Source organism: Sorex araneus, chromosome 2 (genome assembly GCF_027595985.1).
Source record: "Sorex araneus isolate mSorAra2 chromosome 2, mSorAra2.pri, whole genome shotgun sequence".
Taxonomy (NCBI): domain Eukaryota; kingdom Metazoa; phylum Chordata; class Mammalia; order Eulipotyphla; family Soricidae; genus Sorex; species Sorex araneus.
The window spans coordinates 124,542,112-124,569,262 of record NC_073303.1 but is presented as its reverse complement, the minus strand read 5'-3'; the positions used below and the strand labels follow the sequence as shown (position 1 = coordinate 124,569,262).

Sequence of the window (27,151 nt, the reverse complement as noted above, 5' to 3'; positions counted from 1 at the left end):
AACTTAAATTACTGAGGAATAGAGACTTGATAGAGCAGATTTTAGCAGCAGCAGTGGAAAAAGTACTTGCAAATATGCTACTGGGAAGAAAATACCCCTCAATTGGCGACCTATAAACACTATCTGCATTTTTTTTTAACAATACCCGATTATTATTGGACTGGGCTCTGAATAGTATAATCAGAATTCCTGAAATTATCTGTGGTAAAAAAAGTGTGTGAAAAAGATGTAATTCAAGGAAAACTGTTATCTTAAGGCTTCCATAATATAATTTGCTTATGTCCACCCTTGGGTTTAGGTTCAAATATTTAACTGATTTTACCACTGAAAATAATTGGTAGGAAGGAAGAGTGTAGGTTGAGCAGCATCAGATAAACTATACTATCTTAATTTTGCAATAGACTATGTTTTCTCATGCTATTTTATACAATGGGGCCTGGCAGAAAAATAAGAACAACTTAAAATTAAAACATGCATCTTCATTTAAAAGAATCGAATATGTGCTTATAGTCAATACCCACTTGGGTGCCATGATGCCTGTGCCTTTAGCACTTTATTTTATGAAAATACTATGTTTGTTAAACAAACAGACAAACTCTCTAAAGCAAATATTTCCAAATATTTTACTCCCTTTTGCCATTAAGTTTTAGGATGTCAGTGAAAACTCAGACTTGACGTGCTGTAAACAAATTGCTCCCTTTGGTAGTTGCAAGTTTTAGGGTTTCAAAATGAAAACTTAAAATTCAAATCCTGTCACTGTCCAGATCTTATTTAGACAAAATTGTAGAATATACCCGGCACCATCCAGTAAGGTTAGTTGTAATCACTCATTCCTCAAGAATTAACTCCCAAGAAAAGGCCCGACTTGAAGATGTCTCCATTTGATGCCTCCATTGATTGTGAATCAGCTTTATGTCACAGCTGACTTTGGCTAGAATCAGGAATCTGCTTTCAAACAAAGACAAAAACCTATGTGAGGGGCCAAAGTGCTAGTGCAGCGGGTTGGGCGTTTTCCTTGCATGTGGCCAACCCGGGTTTGGTTCCCAGCATCCTGTCTGATCCCTGAGCACCACCAGGAGTAATTCCTAAGTGACAACCAGGAGTAACCCCTCAGCATTGCCCAGTGTGGCTCCCAAAACCAACCAAACAAATAATCCAAAAATACCTACACCCAAAAGTCTACTTGTTTGCATAAAGTCTTCACCTTTTCTGATACTCTGCTGAGTTTCCAAAGCCCCATTAAGTGCAAACACAGGAAGTTTTACAAGAAATTCACTCCCAGTGCTTTCTCCACTGGTGGGGATGAGGTCAGTGGACTAGCCAGTGATCCTTCTTAGAGCATATTACTAAAATCACTGAAGTCCCATTACTCATGTCCCTTTGTGGGGATAGGGCACTGAATCATTTCTTTCTGGATGGACACAATTTGAAATAACCCCCAAAGGAGACAATCTGGGGTAGGTGGGACTCCGCAGAAGCCATCGGTGAGTGGCCTCAACCCTTGGAATTGAGGCCTGGACCTGGAGACATGGGGGCGGGCGGGATGCCTGCTCCCCACGCCCCGGGACCCTTGCTGATCTCCGGGACTTATGTGCGGATAGGAGTTTTGCGTGCTCCTGTCACATGCCTGCCATTGTTTGTTTTTCCCTGATAGGGAGCAGAAAGAAAAATCCGAGATGAAGAGAGGAAGCAGAACAGGAAGAAGGGGAAAGGCCAGGCGTCCCAAACCCAGTGCAGCAACAACTGTGAGTGTGGCTGATTGTTCGGGGCCGAAGAGCAGTGGGAAGAAGCGGGTTGCAGATCAAACTATTTCCCTCACAGGAGGTGGAGACCTGGTGGGGAGCAGAGAGCCCTATAATGCTCCTCATCACAGCATGTCCGAGCAAAGAGAAACTTAGTCACAAGCCGCTGCCACCTCCTCCCTCCCCATTGGGCTGTGCCCGTCCTGCTGGCACAGGGTGGGGAGGTCAGTGGCTTTGAAAACACATTCACCTGGGTGGTCTTCACGGGAGAAGATGGTGAGCTGGAGCTCAGACTGAGCGAGTGCTTGGAGCTGAGAGCACTTGGCCATGCGTGACCCTCTCCTTTCTGCGTTCTCTGGTCCTGTCCAGCCGCCGACGGGAAGTTGGCAGCTATCCCTCTGCAGAAGAAGAGTGACATCACCTACTTCAAGACGATGCCCGACCTACACTCCCAGCCCGTCCTCTTCATCCCCGATGTGCACTTTGCAAACCTGCAGAGGACAGGCCAGGTAGGACCCATCTGTGTACTGCCACCCGCCCTCCCTGCTAGAATCACTGCAGACAGAAAAAGCTTTCCCCTTCCAGGCATGGGACGGAGCCCCTCATTCCCTATGGAGAATGGATTTTTTCAGAGAAAGGAATGTCTCAGGAGAGGAAGCAGACTTACTAAGGGGAAGAAGAGAATGAGCTGAACTTAGTGTAGTGTTGACAAAGCAATGAAAGAGGAAGAAGGAAGGCTGATAAGTGGATGAAAAGGGTTTTGTTGGCTTGGGGCTGTGGGGCTCATGTGATGCCCCGGCGCTCCACCTCCTGGTGGGAAATGGAACTGCGCCTCAAACGTCAACAACTGCCCCGGGAGGGAAAAATCAAAATCAAAATCAAACTGTCAGCAATTGTTTTCTTAGTAAATGAACAGTTCCCGGTGAATAGGTAAATCATCTACCACCAAAAGAAAAGTGATACCGTAGGCAAGTCACCATTTCTGTCTTCTAGACATATGTTCGAGTGAAAGGAAAATAAAAAAATAGCATGCATCCTGGTAGCTCAGATTGATGGCCTATTGTGCAGCCACTTAAATTATAACTGTGGAATGTTGTAGCCACATGAGAAAAAGTTATGATCATGCTTAGTGATGGAAAGGGAGAAAATGGGTTAGTTTGGTGCTGTGGTTCCAAACATATTCTCGAATTTGAAGGGAGAGAGGAAGAAAAATGATAGCACTTTGTGAGTAGGACTGGAGATAAAAATTTTTCTTTCTTTTTTTTCCTGAAATAGTTTTGGTATTATTTATTTCAAGCGATAATGTTTATGAAAAAATTCCTTCCTTAACCTTAATCAGAACTGCCTTTCACCAAACCAGTTGGGCTTTAATGAAATCTGGGAACTCCAAGTTCTCTTGGTAGAAGGTCTGTTGTGAGGTTTAGCAGCAGAGACACCCTCTAGTTCCTCCGTTGCAAGTGCTCAGACACTGTTGGGACAATCCTCAGTCTGGGTCGGAGAAACCATGAGTGACCCCCTTGGTTTTCCTCTATTGAGAATATTTTGTTCCCTAGTGCTGCTGTTGTTGTTGATATGTGGGAGATAAAACGCATCCTGGGCTTTTGGGGGTTTCTCTTTATGACACAGCATGGTCCCCAAATACAGGCCTTGTTCTTAGCACCTCTTTACTGAAAACAAATTGAACATTCCCACCTCGTCTGCCATGTGTAGAAGAAGTAGGGGTACAGAGAGGGGAAAGGAAACTATTATGATTTCACGAGGTAGGAAATGCCAGCATCCAACCTTCTGTTTTTGGAACATACCCAGTTAATGCTCAGGGTTTACAGCTGCCTGCAAGGCAAGTCCTTACTCTCTGGCCCCACTTAGAATTTTTTTAGATTTCTAGTGAAGATGATGGCTATTTATCACCTTGGATCCATGGTTTCTTAAAAAAAAATTTTGTGTGTGTTTTTTTTTTTAATTAAAAACATTTGAGATGGAGGTTGTTATTGGGGGTGGGGAGGCACCCAGCAGTGCCTGGGGTCTACTTTTAGCTCTTTGGCATCAGTCCTGATGGAGACCCGTATGCAGTGCCAGATTGAACCGGACTCAGCAGCATCAGGCCTTCACCCCTATAGTAGCTCTCTGTCCCCGCGCCCCCGTGAGATCTGATGATAAGAAGTCCCCACACCGTGTGGAAGTGGGAATAAACAGGTTAACCTGCTCTCACTGTTTATTGTCACCATCTGACTTCAGCTCAGTGTCAAACCCGATCCCCAGACCTGTTCTCTTGGCAAGATTTCTCGGAAATGTGCCACACTGTGTGTGAACGCCCCAGGAGAAGGTGACCCATCTGGCTGCTGCTGGATCTGGCCTCACTTGCCCTCCCCAGGTGCCCAGCCGGGCGCCGAGTCTGTGGCTGAATTGCACGGGTAGTGCAAGCTGGTTGGAGCTGTAGCCACCCTGCCCTTCAGTGTCCCCTGGTCATCGCCACCAGGGCTGTTCAGCTCTACCTTCTGGGCATGGCCTTTACAGGGACCCCTGGCTGCTCCTCTGGCCTTGGCATCAGAGTTCTGACCTTTCTCAGTAGGAGACCACTAGCCCAGGACAACACAGGAATAGGCCGAGGTTCCCAGCTCACTCGGCTAAGGGCAGGGCCCCACCGAGGCAGCCTGCTAGGACCTGAAAGGTCGCTCTTCTCAGAACCTGACACCCGGCTGCTTCCGGTTGTGTCCAGAGGCAGAAAGGAAGAAGCTGGCAGTGCCAGGCACGAGAAGAGCAAGAGTGGGGCAACTCTGACATAGAGAACAAAAAAGGCTCTTTAGAAGATGAGTCTGTTTTAGCAGTAGGGAGGGAGGGGGCGGGGGCAGGGACAGTGTAGCTCAGGCCTCCCTGTGGGCATGAGTTTGGTCAGGCTCTGCAGAACCTGGGGCTGGTGCCCCTAATGCTCATGGTACTGAGACGTCCTGGTCCATGCCCAAGGCGCCTCAGCTGCATCACAGCAATTCCTTGGATTTCCATTCATTCCAAGGACCTAGAATTAAGCTGGGGAACCTGAGTCCTTATTTTGAAAACTAAATACTAAAGGCTGTGATTTAGGAGAACATCGTTTGCACCAAATCTCAACTGAATACCTTTATTGGGCTGAGGTGCCCAGTATTGGTGTCCAAAAAGATGATGTGTCTGTGGCATTTGGGGCCTCCCCAGAGCTGAGCAAGCTGCCCTGGGAGGAGAGGGAAGCTTCCAAAGTGCCTGCTTTGTAGTTCCACTGATCCAATCAGTGAGGATGGAAATTCTGATCTGTATGCAAATGAGTAGGATCCTGGAGGCGGGGCTCCACGTGGACACGCCCACTCCCCAGCCCTTGTCCTTGGGGAGGAATTTGTACCTATCAAAAGGTCTTCAGATTCTTTTATTTATTTATTTATTTATAAGCTAGTTGGGATTTGAGAAAGACAAAGTTAAATGCATGCAGTGAGCCCTAGAGTCAAGAAGGAAGCAATAGCGGGTCATGTGTGAGAGGAGAGAAATGACCATGCTCTGGCCAAGGCGGTAACAGAGATTGCCATGGCAACCATTCCTGAGGGCAAGGGGAGGCTGCATCCTCTTGGGATCCCCCGCCAGCGGCACCGAGGGCTATGTCCATCCTGTGCCAGCGAGGGTGGATGCATTCATGCAGCCCGTGAAGCACCCAGGCAGGGAGCAGACAAACCTCAGGACCTTTCTAATCCCTAGTCATCCCTAGTCATGTGGTCGGTGCTTAGGTCCCCTCGCTTCTGGGACCACCCCACGAGTAGCTAATGAAACACCTACTGACTCTAATACAGCTAGCGACCGGAGGACACCTTCACCAGCATCGTTTAATGCTGAAGAAGCAAAGCAGAGCAGGCAATACAGTAGACAGACACCAGATTAGGGGAAACAATCCCTGGCTTCTTGTTTCTTGTTTCGCCTGACTCATTGCCCAAGAATCCTGGTAACTGGAGTCGCTAAGTAGCTGCACCTGCATTTGGCAGCACCCCAGAAGACCCAAGAGTCTCTGAGGGGTGGTTTGCGGGGAGAATGTTGGTCCAGGCACTGCTCTTTCTCTGTTGGGCTGGAGCAGGGATTGCTCTAAATTGCTCTGCAAAACTGTCTGATGTTAGTGGGTGTTATTCCCCCCACCCCCCAACAAATGGTCCTACAGATTGAGCTCCGGAGAGACCCACAATTAACTTTAAAAAAATTTTTTTTATTTGTTTTATTGAATCACCATGAGATACAATTACAGAGCTTTCATGTTTGAGTTTCGGTCATATAATGATCGAACACCCATCCCTTCACCAGTGCACATTTTCTACCACCAAAATCCCCAGTATCCACCCCCATCACAACCCTACTCCTGCCTGTGTGGCATTTTCCACCATACTCTCTCTACTTTGATTACATTCAATATTTCTACACCAGCCCCACCATTACTATTTGGAACTTTCCCACCACCATTCAAACCTGCCGAAAAGGCAATGCTAGACATTTCTTTTGTATTGCTTATTATGTATAGCATATAATGTCATGAGGCCACTCTAGCAGCCACGTACTCCTGGAATTCTAAAATTTCAATAATTAGGGTCTGGAGAGATCTCTGCAGCAAGCTGCTTGTTTCTGAGATTCATTGGTGTGTCTCTGGATCATGGCCGTTGAGGAGCTTAATAAGTAGCCAGGGGCAGGTCGTGGGTGTCATCTCATAGTCTCATCGGGGCGGGGGTGAAGGAGAGGGACCAGCTCTTCCTTGTCCCATGAGGCCTGTAGTTTGCCGCTACTGAGTTTTGAGGCATCCTTAGAAGCATCTGCACCCCACCACGTCCACCTGCACTGCCTGTCTGGTCCTCAACTGAGCTTGTTCTTCTATCCTACAGGTATATTACAACACGGATGACGAGCGAGAAGGGTAAGAAGACTCTGTTAACTCCTGCTGGTGAAAATGTCCCTGGGTGCCCGTGGGCAAGCGGGGTGGGGTGAGGTGGGAGTGCTTTCTCTCCGCCCTGGGTCCAGAGTGGGTGAAGGCCTGATTCTGGGCGAGAATCCAGGGTGGACCGGTACCGTTCTCCTTTCAAGCATCTCCCTCTCCTCTCCTTGGCTTTGCCTCTGAATAACCAGCTGTTTTTCCACCGCTCCATCTCTTGGTTCCACCTTCTCCTGCACAGTCCATGTGCTGAAGCTTTTGTTGAGCCTCAGCACCAGAGGAAGTTGAGCTTGAGCCAGTGCGGGAAGAGGGGAGGAGGGCGCATCTGCTCTTCCACCCAGAGAGCCTTCCTGTGGGGTGTGCGCCCTGACTCTGGGGGCCGCACTGGTTTGTACGGAGAGTGCTGAGAGTCTTCCATGCTCCTCCTAAAGATGGAAGTTAGGAAACCCCACCTAGGGCCACGGAAATCTCCTGGGGTTGTCCACGTCTTGTGTGGGAGAAAGCGTGGGACTCACTGTCCGGGACGTGTGCTGTAGCTCTGAGAATTGGAGACCCAGAAAGGAAACTTCAATGTTATTTGGACATTCCTATCTCATAGACAGGTTCCTGTCCCACCTGTGCTGTGTTCTTGAAGGGGGGTCTCCAGAATAGCTCCATGGAGGGCAGAAACACCTGAATTTTCTCCGGGGTGGGTCTTTCATCCAGCGTAATCTCTCTTGTGTGGGAGATTATACTTGCACACAGCTACAGCTCTCAGAAGTGACTTTGCCCGTTGAATGGGTGTCTTCCCTCTTGCTAACTGTGGAGAGAAAGTCAGCTCTCTCTACCCACTGGGAGCTCTGTTTTCTGGGGAAGTCTCATTCTTTCTTCCACATCGGGGACCCGGGGATGGAGCACAGAATTAGGCTGCGTACCTGAAATGTAAGAGGTTCATTCTCCAGCACGTGGAAGAAAGGTTAAATATCCCTTCTCTGTTTCCAAACAGCCCATCTGTCCCACTTCTGTTTTGGGGAAAACAGAGTCATGCTTTCAACATGCCACCCAGTGGGCTGGGAATACCCTTATCACTGACTTTCAGAAGTCAACATCCATCTAAATGACGTTAATTGGAAGTTCTGTTGGGATGGTTTCTTCTTATGTCCTGTATGCTGTTCTTCTAATAGAACAATCTAGAACTGCATTCATCTGTCAGTTTCTTTGTAACATATGTAGAACTGAAATCCTGGTTTGCATTGCATGTGTTTACCTAAAATCTTGAGATTGTTTTTTCCATAGTAGACTCAAACCAGGGTGTCTCTATTTCTCTATAATTAGGTATTTGCTTGTCACACATTTCAAGGTGAAGTAAGGGAGGCAGATATGGCTGTGTTCATTTCCTGCAGCAGAGACTGGCAAAGCATGGCCCAAAGACCAAATGGAATATCACCTGACGTGGGAAAAAAGTGATATGAAACTTAAGTGTCCCTTAGAAGGGTTTCTTAGAACAGAGCTATGTCAAATTTCTTTATCTTGTTGCCTCCTTGTCCTACAACAGCAGAATTTAAGTAGCTCCCACAAAGACCCTATGCTTAAAATATTTGTCTGGCAAGTTACCAAAAAAGGGAGGCCCCCTTCCCACCCCCTTCTGAAGAATAGAGAATCTCGAGTCCAGTAAATCACCTGTTGGTCAGGACCAGGTCCTGTCCAGAATCTGACTTAAGTTCTAAACTCCACAACTTCCAAATCATTAGATGATTCTTTTTAGTGTGGCACGGGGGGAGTCTGTTCCCAGGGTCTGGAGTGAGTTTTGGTAGATTAACACTATCAGTTCTAATCGGTTCGTCCTCCACTTGACAAGGGACACAGGATGTCATGGCAGGGTCAAGCCGTCATCTTACTCCTGGGCAGCTTCGGCCCCAGGTGAACCCTAGGGCTGGCTCCCTTGACCGTGTGGCTTCTGTTTCCTCACGTGTAATAGCAGCGTTTCTCTATAAGAAAAGCTCTAAGAACTCTGATGGGAAACTTCGCCTGGTGGGTGAGAAGGTGTCTAAAACCTGGAAATGCTGGGCTCACTCGTAAGCCAGCCTCCACCTGGACCGGAACCGCTGCCTGATAAGCCGATGACCTTTAGGGGGATGGTTGACCCACTTCTCTCCCTTTGGCTCTTGAACGGCTCCTGCATCTGCTGGAATGCTGGGGACCCAGGCTCTCCACAGGTGCCTCATTCCAGTTCTTTGGAAGCTCTGTGTGAATACTGTGTAGGAATTTGCTACTGCATGTATAAGTGAATGAGTAGCATCACATCTTCTCAAGATCCCTCAGGGAAGATGCTAGAATGATGGCCCCTTTATAATGAATGAGTAGTCCAAGGTTTCCAGAGATGAATTTTTTCTAGGTGTTGGGGGTGAGACTGACTCGGAGTCTCCGTGCAACCCAACTCTTGCGTCTAGCCTTGCCGGTCCCTGATGTTCTTCATTTTGTTCTGGGACTTCCCAGGCGACTGGGGAAACAGGTGGATGTTAGGACAGGAAGGAGTTAAATCAGAAGGGACCATGGCCAAAAAAAAGTTTGAGAAACTGTTTGGGCGAGGATTTGAATCTGATCCCAACCTTATGACTTCTGTAAATATAACAACTTTTGGGAACCTTGCTTTCCCCCATTTTTATTTTAAAAAATTATTTAATGTGGGGAGGAGGTGGGACCATACCCATTGCTGCCTAGGACTTACTCCTGGCTCTGTGTTCAGGAATCACCCCTGGCGGGGCTCATAGGTGGTGCCAGGGATCAAACTCGGGTCAGTCGCATGCGAGGCAAGTGCCCTATCTGTTGACCTATAGCTCCAGTCCTGGCTTCCCCCCTTTAAAGTAGCACATCCATACTGCTTCCCTCCAGACCATTCCTTACAAGCGATGGTGCTGAGAACTCTAAGCACTGGACCAGAGAGACAGTTCAGGGGTGGTGGCACTCTCTCTGCCCGTGGCTGACCTCAATTCTATCCCCAGCATCACCTGGGCTCCCCTGAGTGCTGACAGAGCACAGAGCACAGAGCCCTGAGAACAGCTGGGTACGTCCCTCTGTGCTCCCCAACTTGCCCTGACAACAAAATTAAATCGAAAGGCGTTCTGAGCTTCAGAACATGGCCAGGCGCTGTTGAAGCTCAGAGCTGCCTTCGCTGTTCAGCCTCGCTGAGAAAGCCGTTTCTCCGGGCTGCTGTTTCAATGGCGCAGCAGGTCAGCGTGTTGGGAAAGCAAAAACCTATGGAATTTGGTTAGAAAGTGGAAGGTTGTGGAACCCTCTGGAGTTTTTCCAGTCTCCCTCTCCAGACTCCCGGCATACCAGAATGGACTATTCCCTTCCCGAGGTCCCCTCACTTGTGTGACCACAAAATGTGGCTGCTTTGTGGGTGAGAAGGTGGGGACCGGTGCCCGCCACGCCCGCTGTCCCTGTTCTGACACTGCAGCTGCTCTTTGCTCTTGGCCTGAAAGGGGCTCGGGCGTCACCCTTCCCAAGGGGCTTCCCCTCAGCTACTGAACTGACCCTCCTGGTCAGGGGCTTCCCTGGACCTGGCTGGCCTGGATTGTTCCAGAACCTTGACTGACCCAGAACAAAAAAGCACCCTGGGCAAAGGCAGGTCATCTTGAGGGTGGAGGGTCCCCACGATGACCCACCCTGCCTCAATGGTGAGGTGATGCATTGTCAGCTGAACACCTTGACCTGTTGGAAGTGGCCTGTCCATCATTTGGGATGTTTTGTGGGGTCTTTTTGCGGGTCTTATTGTTTCGGTTGTTTGATTGTTTGTTTTTTTGTTGTGGGTCTTATTGTTTTGGTTGTTTGATCGTTTGGTTTTTGTTTCATTATTAGTTTTGTTTTGGATTTGGGCCACATCCAGCAGTGTTCAGGGCTCACTCCTAGAAGGCTTGGGGGACCCTATGGGGTACCAGGGATGGAACCCAGGCTGGCCGAATGTGAGCTGAGTGCCCTGACCATAGTGCTATCTCTCCGTGCCCCTCCCCCTGCTTGTTGTTGATGTTTGGGGCTGTTGTTGGGTTTGGGGTTTACAACCTGGCAGTGCTCGGGGGCTGCTCTCAGCACTCAGGGGTCGCTGCCTGCAGTGCTCAGAGGCAGGGACTGGCCCCAGGACTCTGGCGTGAGAAACACTGGTCACTGCCTCTGGCCATCTCTCCAGTTCCATCCTTAGTTTTATAGTTTTTACCCCCTCCCTCCCAGACCACCCTCGATTTCAGCCATGAGGCACCACCCTTGGCTCAACTGGAGAATGAATAAATAACTCCCAAAGGACAAAGACATCCATAGGGAATGGTTTGAGGGCAGGGATCTGTGTTTCTCGGAGCCTGAAGGTCTCTGTGCACTGGTCGGGGAGCTGGACCCCCAGTCTCGTCCGGACAGTTTGGGATCTGGTGCTGATGGAGGCGCAGCCTCTTCCCAGCCATCATCTGAGCGACTCTCCCCCACGTTCCTTCTCTGCCTCCCTCTTTGTCCTTCCAGTGTGCACCCTGCCCTCCATCCCTTCATTCTTGTCCTCTCTCCTCAGCCTCCTGTCCTGTCTTGACTTGTTTGGGGATCACGTCTAGGGCCTTGTGCTTGGATGGTTCATGCTCCCGCTCAGAGCTCCACGCCTGGAGACACTCAGGAAGGACAGGGAGTGGGGGCCAGGCACATAGATCCCACTGGCCACACAGGGCGAGGCCGCATGTGGCCCCCTCAAGAACGGGCCCAGCAGCCCTCCCACGAGGAAGCAAAGGGCGGGTCTTGGGGGTCACTGTCCACTCCCGTCTGCTTGCACCAGATGGAGGCAAAGTAGCAGGGGAGGACTCCTCAGGGAGCACCAGTGGGGCTGTCGGGAGAGAGGGCACTAGCTCAGTGGGAGGGTGGGTGTAACCAGAACACCCCACAGACCCTTGGCTCACTCTTGCTGCCCACCCACCCCCGTGGTCCCATTAGGAAAGTGGTGGGGTGCAGGCCATAGCGGTGAGACCCAAAGGGTCCCCAGCTTCCCTAAAGATACAGGGGTCTGGGTTCTGCCTCGGACAGGGCAGGGGGCCCTGGGGCTTGCAGGGGAGGGAAGAGTGTGTGAGCGGGGGCCCCCGGGGGGAGGTGAATAAGTGGGGCTTCCGGCATGCTCCTCACCACCACACCCCACTTTCCAGCAGCAGCGTCCTTGTCAAACGGATGTTCCGGCCCATGGAGGAGGAATTCGGGCCGGCCCCTGCGAAGCAGATGAAGGAAGAAGGGATGAAGCGAGGTACGTTCCCGCAGACGCGCCCCTGCTGTCGTGGACGGCAGCCCCGGCCCTGACCCTGGTACTGGCCCAGGAAGTCCAGCGCTTTGCTGTGCTTTGACCCGGCCTGTCCAACACCTTCAGCAAACATCGTTTCTTGCTTCTTAGGGGGGGAAATGTCGTGAGTCTCCATCTCGCCCAGCCATGAGACAGAAGGACCCAGAGAAACTCGGGGAGCCTGTGAGGGTGGTGGCAGAGGGGGCCGTGGGCTCCTGCTGTGGCTAATGCCAGGAGCTGCCAGCGAGTCAGAATGAGCTGGTGCCAACCAGCTTAAGATTGTCCCCGGCGCACACTGGTGGGCTGACGCCACTTTAGTGAGAGTTTGAACTTGGCAAAATGTCATTTATCTCCTGGCCTAGAGTCCCCTTGGGCCTCCCTCCCCCTCCAAGAGATGCAGAACCTTGGAGAGGCCCCAGGTGACCTCCCACATATCCTCACTGGACAGAGGGGGGGATGGCAGTGGCCAGTAGAGTCGCCGTGAGTGCTGATGATCTAGCACGCATGGGACCTGTCACTCGGGGTCTGGCCTGGAGTATCATAGTCTCCGCCGGGTCAGTGCCAGGCTGGACCTCGCCGGGGGCATTGCTGTGACCGGCATGTCAGTGTGGGGAGCACCTTAGACACACGCAAACACTGTGCAGATATGCTCACGCCACCCCAGCGCCTGCCGAGCCCGTTCTCACGCGCCCCTGCCTCCTGCGTTAGAATCAGACCTGGGTTCTGTGGAGGCCACACAGCACAGCCGGGGAGGAAACTCCGAGGCTCCAGCATGGAGCTGGCGGGCACGAAGCCTACCTGAGTTCACCGCATCCCCGCATCTCCGGGACCCCCACTCCCCTCCCTCACTGGTGAACCCAGTGCTGCCAGGCTGAGAATCACAAGGGTGACCCCCGGGGTCACTTCTGAGCACTGCCTCCTTCACCAATACACTCCCTCCCTCGCCCCCAAATAGGAATCATGCAAAGTAATTATAGCCTGCATTTGTATTTAGTGTGTGTCGCCCGCACGGTAGAGCCTGGCAAGCTCCCCGTGACGTATTCAATATGCCAAAAACAGTAACAAGTCTCACGATGGAGACGTTACTGGTGCCAGCTCGAGTAAATTGATGAACAACGGGGCAATAGTGCTACAGTGTGCTGGCTAGTCCAAAGAATGGGTTTTTCAGATTCTTTTCGGTTGTTTGTGTTTTTGGGAGGCCACACCCAGCAGTGCTCAGGGGTCACTCCCTCAGGGGACCGTGTGTGGTGCTGGGGATTGAAACTGGGTTGGCTAGGTGCCAGGCAAGCCCTCTGCCCTCTGCCCTCTGCACTACCTGTTCCATCCTGAGATTTGAACTCTAGTTTCCATTCTGCAGATGTTGAGAGAACAAGATCAAAGCCCCACCCAGCTCCCAGAGCTCATAAATAGTGAAGCAGAGATTGCATTCCGGGCGGTTCTGCTCCAGTGCTCTCCCGGTAACCAGGCACCCCAGTGACAGATGCCAGGGGCCCCCAAAGAATTCTGTGTGTGCCAGGGGTTGAGGGGAGATCTCAGCTGTTGGAGGATTAGACTTTTATTTTTAATTTAATTTTTAATTTTGGCTACATCCCATGGTACTCAGGCCTTACTCCTGGCTCTGGACTCAGGGATCACTCCTGGGGGGTGCTCAGAAGACCATATGGGATGCCAGGAATCGAACCAGGGTTGCCATGTGCAAAGCAAGTGCCTTCCCTGCTATATGATCTTTTTGGCCCCTGAGGTTATTTTTAAAGCAAAACCAGTGCAAAAATTGCCACCATGGGGCTTGAGCAGTAGCCTGGGGTTTGGGAGTCAGGGGCAAGGACATGAATTTCATCCTCAGTGCCATGTGGCCCCTTGAGCTTCTTTGGGGAAGGAACCCTGGTGACCCTCCCCAGCCCCACTGGAGGTGACCTAGTGTCCCCAGCGCCAGTCCCCAGTGCCACTGGACCCAGCAGCACCCCATGGCCTGGCCCGAGCCTCAAGCAGTGGAACCCCGCTATATGGTGAGGCATCACTGGAAGTGACCCCAGGCCCCTGCTTGCAAGGTGGGGGCTTCCAGGAGGGGCTTCAACCAGGGAGGGCCAGTGTGCGCTGGAGCTCCTGACAAGTTGCTCTCTGAGGAGCACCAGACACTGGGCCTTTCTGGGCCAGAGAGTAGACCTTCCCCCACACGTGGCCTCATCTGGCTTCTGTGGTCACCTGTCAGGATGATTCTCTGGCGTTGGGGGGAGGTGTGGGCGAGGGGGAGGTGTGGGTGGCCTGGAGGGCAGTGGTAGGGCGCTGGCCTTGCATGCATTGACTCGGGGTCCCTCCCCAGCACCTCAAATGGTCCCCTGAACAGCCACACAAGTAAGCCCAGCACTGCTGGCTAGGACCCAAACACTCAAATACAAAGGAGAGCTCTGTGGGTCCCTTGGGTGCCACCCCCATCCTGCCTGCGCCTCCCGTGCTGGCATGTGGGACATGTGGAGGGTGTGTGTCGGGGAGCCACCAGGACCCAGCAAGTGAACATGCACCCCTGGGTGTGGGCCCCAGCACATGGCTGTCAGCACACCCTGGAGCGCAGACCCTGCCCTGTCCACTCCAGGGGCATGTCCCCCTTACTCTGACATTCAGTCTGAAACTCAGAGTGAGAACTTCCCGCAGACTAAGGAGAGGAGAACCGTGACTGCAGCCTGCCACCCGCCTGCCCTCCTGCATGGGAGGTGGGAGGCGGGTCCTGCTTCATGGCCTCCTTGCACCTTCTTGGATGAATTGCAGGTTATCAAGCCACAGGTTGGGTCAGGGGCTCAGAGGAGGCGCCCTCGGCACTCAGGGCCTGTGCCGTGCACTCACGCCTGGCTCCCTGCCAGAGCCTTGAGCCCGGTGTAGGCAATCGCCCACTTGTGAGTGTCACCCGGCGTGGACCCCAGGACGCCGTCTGGGTCTGGAATCCCATCGTGGGTGGCAGCCTCGGTCCCCTCGCTCACGCTTCCCTCTGCTCTCTCCCAGTGCTCCTGTATGTGCGGAAAGAAACCGATGATGTCTTTGATGCGTTGATGTTGAAGTCGCCCACGGTGAGGGGTCTGATGGACGCGGTAAGCCTCGCAGCCCCTCCCGCCCCTGCCCGCTCTGGGCTCCCGAGCTGAACTTTTTTGTGTGTCGGGGGGGGAGGAGGGCAGGGTTGGGGTCACATCTGGAAGTGTCCAGGCAGTTTCTTGGTTCTGGCATCATTTGAGGGACCATTTGCAGTTCCAGTGATTGAACTAGGGTCGGTCAGGTGCAAAGTGACTTAACCCCATACTGTCTCGGGTCCCTGGGCTCCACTTCTCCAAGGCAGCCTTGGAGAGGGCTCCAGAATAATCTTTCTAGAGCAGAAGAGCTAGTCACACATCTGTAGACCGGCCTCTCCTGCAGGAGGGGCTTGTTAGTACCTCGAGAAGAAGCAACCGGACCAGCTGCCAGTTTCCTGTTCCTTTAAAGCAAATTAAAGTTAAAGGGCTGGAACGCGAAGGACAAAGCTGTGACCGTCTATTAGTCTCTGCATAAAACCCTGCGAGATGCATTCACCTCCAAAAGCGGCATAAAGCAAGAGCAATTAGGAAATGTCTCATGGCTGCAAAGGGGCGATCCCAAAACAAAACAAAACAAAATGCATGGGCATTTCTTTGGGTAAAGAGATCCGTATAGAGGGCAGAATCCCAGTGATGAAATTAAGACCGAAGTTTCCTCTTTACTGTCTGGGTCTCTCCTTATACAGTCTGGGCTCAGAAAAGTTACTTTGGACAGGGTTATGTTTGGGGGTTCCCAAGTGTATTCAGGGGATCCATTTCTGGTGCTTCTTGACCACCAGGGTCCATGGCTCCCTGTGAGGGCCTGAGATGTGGGCCAGGGGTCCTCTAGAGTTGCTTGCAGTGATGCTGGGGACCATGTGGTGGAAATAGGGTACAGGCCAGGCGAGTGTCCCGGCCCTGTGCACGGTCCTGGGACCTGGAATCAGGCATTCCACACCAGAGCGATACATTTATTTATTTACTTATTTATGTATTCATTATTTATTTGTTTTGGCTTTTTTGGGTCACACCCAGCAATGCCCAGGGGTTTACTCCTGACTTTGCACCCAGGAATCACTCCTGGCCATGCTTGGGGGATCATATGGGATGCTGGGGATCGAACCCAGGTTGGCTGCATGCAAGGCAGATGCCCTCCCCGCTGTGTTATCCCTCCAGCCCCACCAGAGCCGTGTATATTCCCCCAGAATGAGATCTTCCTGTGATGCGGTAGGATGGCGTGAGGATGTCCACCCGTCTTTCCATCCTCCGTGCCCCACTGCATTGGGGAAGGTTCCGGCTTCTCAGAGTGTGGTCTCCACGGGACACCGGGACAGCCCAACCTTCATTGTTGCTCTGAAACCGCCCAGTCGGGGCATCACTGGGTTCACAGGGTGAAGTGCTCGAATGCGCGGGACGGTGCCCGCTGGTGGGTGCGGGGCAGACGGGCACTCTGTCTCTTCCTTCCCCTGGAGCATCAGGATCCCAGATGCCTCCTCGCTGTTGTGGGAATCCCCTCTTTGTGCAGGTGACTAGTATTTTAGCTTGTGGGTTGTCGTTGGCAGGGCGGGGGTGTGTTTTTCCACCCTCTGGCGGTTGTGGAGAGTTAGGGCAGAGACCACGAAGGGACGTGCTCCTTCCAGCTCGCTCTCCGTCCTGCAGGGTGGCATGGGTGGCAGCACGAGCAGTCACAGAGGGTCTGACCCCTTGGCAGGAGCAAGCAAGAACAGCCCGGGACACAGGGCAGAGATCCAGAAAGGTCGCAAGTGGCTGCTGGGAGTAGGGTGAGGCCAGAAGGAACCGCTGCTTTAGGAGTTTGCTGTCAGGACAGTCAGACACTCCGGAACCAGAGGGTCCGGAGAGCTGCAACCATGGTGGAAGTGCTGAAGGCACTGGACTGTCCACTCGAAATGGGTTCAAGGGTGAATTGCATGCAATGTTAAAAATGGACTCACGGGCCAGGGAGGTGGCTCCCAGGGCTGGACCAAGAGTTTTCCTCCCTCCTCCCTCCCTCAGTCCCTCCCTCAGTCCCTCCCTCAGTCCCTCCCTCAGTCCCTCCCTCAGTCCCTCCTTCATTTCCCTTCCTTCCTTCCTTCCTTCCTTCCTTCCTTCCTTCCTTCCTTCCTTCCTTCCTTCCTTCCTTCCTTCCTTCCTTCCTTCCTTCCTTCCTTCCTTCCTTCCTTCCTTCCTTCCTTTTTTCTTTCTTTCATTTCTCCCTCCTTCCCTCCCTCCCTTCTTCCCTCCCTCCCCCCTCTCTCTCTTTCTTTCTTTCTCTCTCTCTTTCTTTCTTTCTTTCTTTCTTTCTTTCTTTCTTTCTTTCTTTCTTTCTTTCTTTCTTTCTTTCTTTCTTTCTTTCTTTCTTTCTTTCTTTCTTTCTTTCTTTCCTCCCTTCCTCCCTTCTTCCTTCCTTTCTTTTTTTCTTTCTTGGCATTTTCCTGAAAGGACACATACACAGGTGTGACCTGGGACCCAAGACTTGGTCCTGTTCCAGCCAAGCGTCTTTGCCCTGTGCCTCCTTTGACAGCAGCCACCCCTTTCTCTGCTTGGGTGAGGCTGTTAGCCATGCGGGGCCTGCTCCTCGCCCCTCAGGACCTCACCCCTCTCCTATGGTCCAGCTCCCGCCCACATGTCTCCACTCTGCTGTTCGAAGTGGATTTCTGCTCGGTCTGTGTGGAGCAGCCAGCCTTCCCTTCCTTGAACACGCCTTACTCCGTGCCCAGAGTTCCCCATCAGAGCCCCACGCACAGGGGCATGTGGCATATGTCCACGGATGCTTTCATGTCTGGGCTCAGGAATGTCCCAACTCCGCAAGTGTCCGCTCCCTTTGCTTCCCTCCAGACCTGTGATTTTTGGCGGGATTTGAGCCCCACCCAGCAGTGCTCAGGGTCTGTTCCTGGATCTGTGCTCAGAGGGCCGCTCATGGGGAGCCGTATGTAGTGCTGAGCATTGAACCAGCTTCTGCTACGGGTCAGGCAAGCGCCTTACCCACCTCCTGTCTCGAGCCCAAACGCTCGGGCGTCGCGCCCGCTTCCCTTGCTCCCAGCCTTCAGCTTGCCAGTACGCTGCTTACTGGCTCCCTGGGTCTCCCTAGGTGAGGGGGGCGAGATTGGAGTGTGGGTGGGGGAGATGTGTGGGTGGGCATGTGAGTCTGTTTGGAGGCTGTCGCCTTAGCGCCATGGTGGACCCCAAGCTACCCCCGCTTGGCTGCTGGAGGGGGCAGGTGGGGCCAGGGGCCTTTCCAAGTGCTCTCCCCAGGATCGCAGTGGATCACGGTCGCTGCAAAATCCTGATCCACAGCGTGGAATTGTCCCAAGCACAGCATGAAGAACCCTGTTGCTTCTTGCTCTTCTTCCAGGGTTCTCTACTAGGAATAATGGTGGCTCCTTCACCTATTTGCTGTTTATTTACATCGTTGTAAGAATATAAATGGAATCATCCTTAATCTATGCTGTTTTCCCACTCCCCTCTGCCCCACCCCCCCCACCTAAGTATGTCAAGGTGGGGGGGTGAGGGGGTTCCCAAGCAGTGCTCAGGAGGTCGGGGGACAATTGGGACTCACCAGGCCTGCATTGCTGCAAATTAAACTCAGGTTCTCAGAGCCAGAGCAAAAATACACAGGTTTGGGGCTGGAGAGATAGCACAGCGGGTAGGGCGTTTGCCTTGCACGCGGCCAACCCGGGTTCAAATCCCAGCATCCCATATGGTCCCCTGAACATGGCCAGGGGTAATTCCTGAGTGCAGAGCCAGGAGTAACCCCTGTGCATCGCCAGGTGTGACCCAAAAAGCAAAAAAAAAAAAAATAAAAATAAAATACACAGGTTTTTTTGCCTTGCACATGGCCGACTCGGGTTCGATCCCCAGCATCTCATGTGGTCCCCCAAGTACCGCCAAGAGTGATTCCTGAGTGCAGAGCTAGGAGTAACCCCTGAGCATTCCTGGGTGTGACCCCAAGACTAAAAAAATAAACTAAACTAAACTCAGGATCTCACCCATACGGGGCACGGGCTCCCTGGCGAGCCAGTCCCCTGCCCACTAGGGTCAGCTTTTAGGAATACGGACTCCCTCGTTTCTTTGACTGTAAAATCCCATCCAGCTTTCACATGTGGAGTCAGGCAATGCGCTGAGCAGGTGTTTTTCATACGCAGTGTCCTCTGCTTGCTGCAGCAGGCTCGGGAAACGTCCTCTGCCCATCTGCGCGTCTTCCTGACTGCAGGTCGCTGTCTGGGTGGGGTTGCACTTGGGCATCAGTAGCTCCTGCCAGGGTTTCCTCAGAGTCTTGGTGCGCTTTCCCCTCCCATTCGTCCAGTGAAAGTTGCCGTTTCTCATGCGGGCTGACCCTGTTTCTGTGATTTCTCAGTGATTTGCGTCCAGTTAATTAAACGTGCCCAACTGTTGCTGGAATATGAGATCCACGAATGATTAATGACGCGGGACTCTATTCCGCGGTTTATGGCCTGATCGTCTTCCTTTGATTGCTGTTGTTTCTAAAGCCAGGAAGTTCCATGTTGCAGATGTAATTCCCGGCATAGTCTTTCTCTTTTTAACTTTTATTATTTTTAATAGTTTTGCATGGGTGAGGGGTAACCCACTGCAGGGCTCTGGGGCTCTGGGGCCAGTTAACGCAAAGCCCCCCCAGGGATCTAGCAGGATGACTCTAGGCTGGGGTCCAGCAGTGCCCCGGGCTCTCTAGGGACAGACCTGACAGTGCTCGGAGGTTCTTTAGCTCCCGGGATCCTGCATGCACTCCAGCCCTCTGAGTGGGTTCCCTGGGCCTAAATTGCTATTTTTAATTCTTGGTTGCTTTTTCTTCAAATCCAGCTTTTCACCTTTTCTTCTTTTGCTTTCCATGTCTTGCTCAAGAGTGCTCCTGTAATGGCAGATAAGTACAAAGACTCCACCTGTGGTTGTTTTTTTTTAATTTACTTACTTTGATTGAGATTTTGTGATTTACACTATTGTTTTTGATAGTTTTCATGCCTATAATTCCAATACCACAGCCCTTACCAGTGTCCCTACCTCCTTCCCCAAGGACCCCCAATGCCCCTTCCTTACAACACCCCCCATCACACACACACACACACACACTCTCTCTTAGTGGTGTCGACTAGTTCTCCCAGCATGTTGCCTGTGGGCCTTTGCTACTTCGTCCCTGTGCATCAGTGAAGCCCACACATGAGAGATCATTCTCTGTTGCCCCTTTCCTTCTGACTCACTTCACTCAGCATGATCTCCAGTCCCACCCATGTGGCTGCAGATTGCATGATTTTGTTCTTAGAGAGGCAGAGTTACTTTTGTCGGTGATTCCTGGGGATTGAACCCAGGGCTTCCCCCATTCTTGTACTGCCACGCCTTCACCTTTCACCTGTCAGCTGATCCATCTGAAGTCTACGTCATTGTAAGATGTGGGGGCTGGGGTCCGACTTAATTTATTCATGGTTTTCTACGGGGCTGGCCATCTCTTCAAACCAGAAACATGATCAATCTCTTTCGCTGGCTGATCAAAACTACACCTAAAGGAATGGGCAATTCTCTATGCTGGGGAGGCAGAGGATTGAGTGGGCCGACATCGCCTAGTGGAAGAGCCTCTGGACAGTGAGCGTTTGGGTGCTGAGTGAAGGGCTTCCTCGGGGCTTGGGTGCCCAGGAAGAGCAAGGCCCAAACAGCCTCTCCTGCCTCGAGCTGGTGCTCTTTCTCCACTCATCCGCCTTCTTGTTCCCGGTGTTACAGATATCGGAGAAGTATGGGCTGCCGGTGGAGAAGATAGCCAAGCTTTACAAGAAAAGCAAAAAAGGGTAAGAAAGGAACGGACTCACATGGACTCTCCTTTGTTTTTGCTTTTGGGTCAGACCCAGTGATGCTCAGGGGTTACTCCTGCCTCTATGTTCAGAAATCACTCCTGGCAGGCTCAGGGGACCATACGGGATGCCAGGGATCAAATCCCAGATCCACAGTGTTCTCTGTGGTTGAGTCCAGAGATGACTCTGAGATTGGGTTGGGCAAGCGCCCTACCCACTGCGCTATCTTTCCGGCCCCCTTACATGGGCTCTGCAGCCAGAGTTGGCTACCTTGAGCTCTGAAAAACTGGACAGTCTTTGTTCTGTTCAACCTCTTAAAGCCGCTTTGCATCTGTGGGCTCTCCTGGGAGAGAGGGTGGGGGAGTGGGCACTGTCCTTAGATCAGCTGAGATACTGGGGGGCCCAATGACCCAGTAAGCAGGTGGGACAGGGGGATATGTCTCCACTGGGAGCCTGGGAGCTGGAAGAGACCCTGCTTCAGTGTAAGGCGTTTCCAGTGGGGCTCACACGTTTTTGTGGGTGGCACTTAGGCCAAGATGACATGGGAAGAGCTAGAAGGACGGAGGGTACCGGGCTGTCATGGGGACCACTCACCATGCGATCAAAGTGATCCCATGTGTTCTTGGGGTTCAGAGCTGCCCTGTGAAGCCGGTTCCCCTGGATTTACCGACAAGGCCCACAGCCTCCTGCTGCTTCTTGTGTTCCGTGGGCGGGACACAGAGTGGAACACAGGAGTGTGGCCCCCCCACCCCTTTATGCGGGGGGCTACATCCATGGAACCTGGTCTCTGGATAGATTTTCTACAAAAAAGCAGAAAACCAGTCTTGAAGTCTTCTCCAGACCCTACACAGGGGACACTGGATCTGGGACCCCCAGGGGTGGGGTAACGAGGAATCCAGCAGGAAGCCCTGAGCCTGGGTGGGCCGTGGCGGCAGAAATCTGGGCCGTGGTGTTCAGTGCCAGAGACAGGCTGCCTTTCCCGCTTCCCCATCCTGTGCAGGCCTCCCCTGACATGTGGTCCCCACAGCGCCCCCTCTGTGCAGTGGCTGTAATTACACCGGAGGCTCCCGAGGGCTAAAGCAGGACCCTGAGGGTCCAGGGTGGTCTGCCTTTCCCCAGCTAGAGCTGCTGTGGGGGTTCCAAGAACGGGGTTGGTGCCAGGACCTCCCAATCATGGGCGGGCCCTGGAAGTTGCTATTTTTTTTCTCTTTTTTGGGGGGTGGGATGCAGGGGCCACACTCAGTGGTGCCCTGGTGGGGACCCTCTGCAATGGTGGGATTTGAACCAGGGCAGTTACTGTGGCATCGGCATGCCAGCCTTTGTCTCCTCTATAGTCTCTCTCCCCACGTTTTTGTTGTTGTCGTTGTTGCCTTTTTGCAGCCAAGGAGCAAACCCAGGGCCTCAGGCATGCCCGCGTCACCCACAGCTGAGCTGCATCCCCAGTCCATTGGTTGCCTTTGAGACCAAAGGCGCTGGGGAGCATTAACCAAGGGCTAGGGCCCAGCCGGGAACGTGTGGGCTTTGGGTGCGGCAAACCAAGGCTGGTCAGATCCCAGCTCAGCCTCTAAGGATTTTTTTTTAAAATCTTATTTTATTTGATTTTTGCTTTTTGGGTCACACCCAGCGATGCTCAGGGGTTCTCCTGGCTCTGCACTCAGGAATTCCCCTTGGCGGTGCTTGGGGGACCATATGGGATGCTGGGGATCGAACCCAGGTCGGCTGCATGCAAGGCAAATGCCCTACCTGCTGTGCTATCGCTCTGGCCCCCACCTCCAAGGGTTTTAATATTGATGGAACACCTCCATATTCACACTTGCAAAATAGCCCTGACCTTCCGACTACCCTGAAGGTTGCTGTTGAGGGCGGTGGTAAGGAAGCCCCGCCCACACCCTACCCCAAACACACACACACCCTCAGCTGCTCAGGGCCAAGTAGGTGTCCGATGCAGCTTTAGGAACCCCACTTTGCATACCGCCATTGACGTGGGTGGCAGCCACTGCTCTGGGGTTCTGCCTCAGTTTACCCGTCTGTAGACACTCCCCCCCAGACAGACAGGCAGGCAGACAGACAGACAGACAGACAGACAGACAGACAGACACACACACACACACACTGTCCCTGCCGGCTCAGTTTACCCATCTGTAGACAACCCCCAGACACACACACACACACACACACACACACACACACTCACACTGTCCCTGCCAGCTGAGTGAGGTGGGCTCTACTGCTTGGTTTCAAGAAGTCCTGAGCAGCCTTCTGCGTGGGGAGAGGAAAGTGGGGAAGGGTCCTTGTCCTGCAGTGGCCTCTCCCCGCCCCTCTCCCACACGCCCCCGTGTCTCTCTCCTTGCCCCACTAGCATCCTGGTGAACATGGACGACAACATCATCGAGCACTACTCCAACGAGGACACCTTCATCCTCAGCATGGAGAGCGTGCTGGAGGGCTTCAAGATCACGCTCATGGAGATCTGAGCCGCGCCCCCCCGCCGGACGGAGCCCCCGGCACCCCGCGCCCGGTCTTCCCATCTCACAACTGCTGTTACACGCCTGGGGGCGGGGGGCGGGCTCCTCGCCACGCCCCCGGCCCGCGCCCCTGGGGACCGGGCCTGGACCCGCCGTGCCCTTATTTATTGTCCACCTTTTCCCGGGAGAGCCTGACGCTGCCCTTGCCCCGGTCGGACGCGGGAAGGCCGAGCGCCCGGGAGCAGCCAGAGAGGGCTGGGTGCCCCTGTAACTGGATGGGCTGGGGTGGTACTGGGAAAGGTCCTTCTTGGGGGGAACTCCCCCAACGGGCGGCCACCAGGCCTGGCGCCGAGGACACGGGTCCAGGGCAGGCCGCAGCCCTCACCCAGCAGCTGGGCGCTGTACATAGTGTTTATAATATGGCAATAATATATTTGACCTGTGCCACGCGGTCGCGGTGGCCGCTGCGGGGGACAGCGCGTGCCCGCAGACCCCGCTTCCAGCGAGAGCTCCCTTGCTCAGCTCGGGGTGTCCACACTAGCCCTCGGGGGTCCCACCTGGGAAGCCCCCTAGCTCTGTGGGCCAGACCTGTCCCCCCGCTCTGCCTCTCTCTCCCCGGCTCCTCCTGAGCTGTGGCCTGGTGAAGGTCAGAGGCGTTGGCACTGCAGCCTCCCCATCTGCAAAGTCTTCCGATAAGCCCGGGTTTGGAGACGGCTGGGGTTTGCCATGAGGCCTGGTGGGTTGGTTCTGCGGCAGACCTTGGCACTACCTGGAGGTGCCTCAGTTTCCCAGAGGCCCCCTCCCCCCACCTTCAGGGGTCCATTCGGTGGCCAGCTGGGGCAGTGAGGGGGTCTGCTGCAGCGGCAGGAGGCAGGGAAAACACTCCCCCCCCTTCTGATAACAGCCCCAAAGCAGACCCGGGAACCAGGGCAGGTATATCCTGGCGCCAAGAAGCCCCGCGAGTCCCTAAAATCCCCAAGGTTGTAAACTGCCCGCAGGAGCTGCCGTTCCATTGGTTGGGGGGCACAGACCAGTGGTGGGACCGAGGTCACCCCTCGGGGGTTGAAGCACTAGTTTTGGGGAGCCAGATGCCCGGCCTGGTTCCGAGCACGGGCTGTTTGTTTGTGAAGCACTTTGAAGTTTTTCCTGGACGCTCCCTCTCCCTCCAAGGCTGCCCCTCGACCCCCCTGGGCCACAGCAGGGAGGAAGAGGCAGCTCCGGCAGCTGTTTCTCCCCACAGCTGCGGGGGCCTGGGACCACGGCGGGAGGGGAAGGTGCCCGGCCAAGGCTGTGGATGGCCGGCGCAAACACGGGCCTAAGGTTTGTGTCCTGGTTTAGCCTCTGCCCCGTGCCTGTCCCAGTCTCCCTGCTGTGAGTGGCCAGCAGCCGGGACCCTCCTCGAGCTCGGGCTGAGCTCCGAGAGAACAGATGCTGTGTTGGAAGTGGCCAGAGGATGACCTGGCCATGGGAAGGCCGCCAAGAGGGCCTCACGCTGTGAGCCGGGGTGCAGGGCTCAGAGGAGAGAGAACGTGGGCCCCTGACCGGCTCACTGCCCTTCTCCTGCCCACCTCGCTTGACCCATGTCCATGGTCCGGGCCAAGCTCGGCACTTCTGCCTGTGCGCCAGGCCCAGAGCATACTCAATGGCCAGGGCTAGAACAAAGATGATGAGGCCAGGGCCATCCCAGGGTGGTGCAGAGTGTCCCCTCCATCTGTTCCGTCGCCCCGACATTCTTGAGTCTTCATGGCGTGGCTGTGGCGTGGCCTTCACTATCTTAGCAGAATGTTGATGAGCAAAATTTCTCAAGCTAAAACACTCCAGAGAGATAAGAGGACTTGCCTTCTCTCACTCCCTTCTTCATCTTCCTTAACCCTTAAATTAATCACACCCAAAGAACGAAGCTTTTTGAAGAAAAAAATATCATGTAAGATGAGGGATGTGCAAAAGAAGTGTTGTTTGGAAATTAGAACCGATTGAAATCCAATCTGACGTCATTTTGGAATAGGATGCAAGCCGACTGAGTTATGCCCCGGCCCTGAAACTTAAGAAGCATGACATAGTTCAAACATTTATTTTCTGTCTTATTTAAAATCAAGCAAATGCCACAGACACAGAGGGTTTGTGCCAAATTCTATGAACAACCCTTTCTTCTCAACGAGCAACACAATGGTTGATGGATGGACAGTTTGTGCTCACGTTTAAAAACAAACAAACAAAAAAAGGCAAATGTAAGTTAATAGTTTTGTAAATGGGAGAGGGGAAGTCTATAAACTATAAATACAGTTATTTTATTTTTTGTACATTTTTAAGAAGAAAAAAAATAAATATTCCTAACGTAAGAGTGAATGGCTGCCTGGTGCTTTTTCAGAGGAAATGCCAACTCCTCTTCTGGGGCCCAGACCAAGGTTATGTGTGAATAAGGTAAATAAATCCAAGAGGCATGACAGGACCCCCTAATTTCTTTGTTTTTATTTTTGGGTCACACCTGGCGATGCACAGGGGTTACTCCTGGCTCATGCACTTAGGAATACTCCTGGTGGTGCTCAGGGGACCCTATGGGAAGCTGGGAATCAAACCTGGGCTGGCCACGTGCAAGGCAAACGCCCTACCCGCTGTGCTATCTCTCCAGCATCAACTCCCAATTTCTTTTTCTTTTCTTTTTTCTTTTTTCTTTTTTTTTGCTTTTTGGGTCATACCCGGGGTTGCTCAGGGGTTACTCCTGGCTCTGCACTCAGGAATTACTCCTGGCAGTGCTTGGAGGACCATATGGGATGCTGGGAATCAAACCTGGGTCAACCACATGCAAGCCAAACGTCTTACCCGCTGTGCTATTGCTCCAGCCCCTCCCTCCCCCCCCTCACCGTGTCTTGACCTCAAAGTTCTCTGATTGTTGGGTGGGGAGATGGCCCCAGGTCTGCAGCACTGAATTGTCAGACTGCCTGTCATCCTAGGAGTGGCCCCGTGGGTGCTACTTTGGAAACCCCACCCCAAGCCCCCACCCCAAATGCGAAGTTTTCTGTTTCCCTAGCTCATCTGCACATCTTTTCTAGATTTGTTCAAGCTGGTGCTTCTAGAGAAGGACTGTCATGCCACTGCCTGTGCTGCTGTTCCTCAGAAGTTTGCTCTTGGCCCCCCAGTAAGCTGCCCCGTAGCTTAGCTCTGGCGGTGGCGCCTCGGTCACTGTTTGCAGCCTTGTGGATTCCTGGGACAGGCACTGCCCAGGGTCACCCTGCTCAGCACTCTCAGGAAGACAGACCTGCTTGAAATGACCTGGCCATTGGTTCTACCCTGGGTTCGAGGTGTTTCCCTTCACTGTAGCCTTCTAGGGGCGCCTGACCCTGCTGCCTGGAGGACACGGGCTCAGTGTTCTTTATTTTTCCACAAACAAAGGTGCAGCTCCGCATATAGACAGGCGGGCAGGGTCCCTGGGCAGGGCAGACACATACTCGAAGCATCTCCATGCTCCCCTTCTAACCTTGGCCAAGAGCACTCGGACACCCCCTTCACCGCTCCAGTGTGGGACCAGCTCTGCAAAGAGGGGTCCTGGACTGGGCAGGGCATACTGGGCATGGCTTTCCTCGGGCCTGGGGGCGGGGGACAGGCCACTCAAGTTGAAAGTGCCATTTTCCTCCCATAGGCCCCAGAAGGACCTGGAATTATCCGTGCTTGGGGATTAGGTCTTTTGCCGCTCCCTAGAGACAGACTGAAGTAGCCAAAGTGTCCCCTCCAGACCTGTGCAACTCCGGTACCAGGTCATGCCAGCCCAGGGCTCCCACGCCAGCCCACTTGGGAGTAGCCGCTTGTGTATGTGAGTGGCCGCTGTACTGGCGTTGGGACTGTGACTGCCACAAACAGGGTAGGAACAGATTTGCAGGAGGGTGACTCTGGGTCTCAACCAAATCTTCTCTGGACCCAGAGACC

General features: G+C 53.2%; 1 protein-coding gene across 1 annotated transcript in view; it reads left to right on the top strand.

Moving 5' to 3' along the window:
- The window catches only part of GRHL2 (grainyhead like transcription factor 2), a 105,265-nt gene extending 82,026 nt beyond the window's left edge, over positions 1–23,239 (top strand). The window contains exons 9-15 of the mRNA XM_004607690.2: positions 1,655–1,745; positions 2,112–2,251; positions 6,617–6,648; positions 11,811–11,905; positions 14,933–15,018; positions 20,698–20,762; positions 23,125–23,239. Of these exons, the coding sequence (XP_004607747.2) occupies positions 1,655–1,745; positions 2,112–2,251; positions 6,617–6,648; positions 11,811–11,905; positions 14,933–15,018; positions 20,698–20,762; positions 23,125–23,239 (624 nt within the window). The remainder of the gene's footprint in view (positions 1–1,654; positions 1,746–2,111; positions 2,252–6,616; positions 6,649–11,810; positions 11,906–14,932; positions 15,019–20,697; positions 20,763–23,124) is intronic.
- Positions 23,240–27,151: the final 3,912 nt, after the last annotated feature.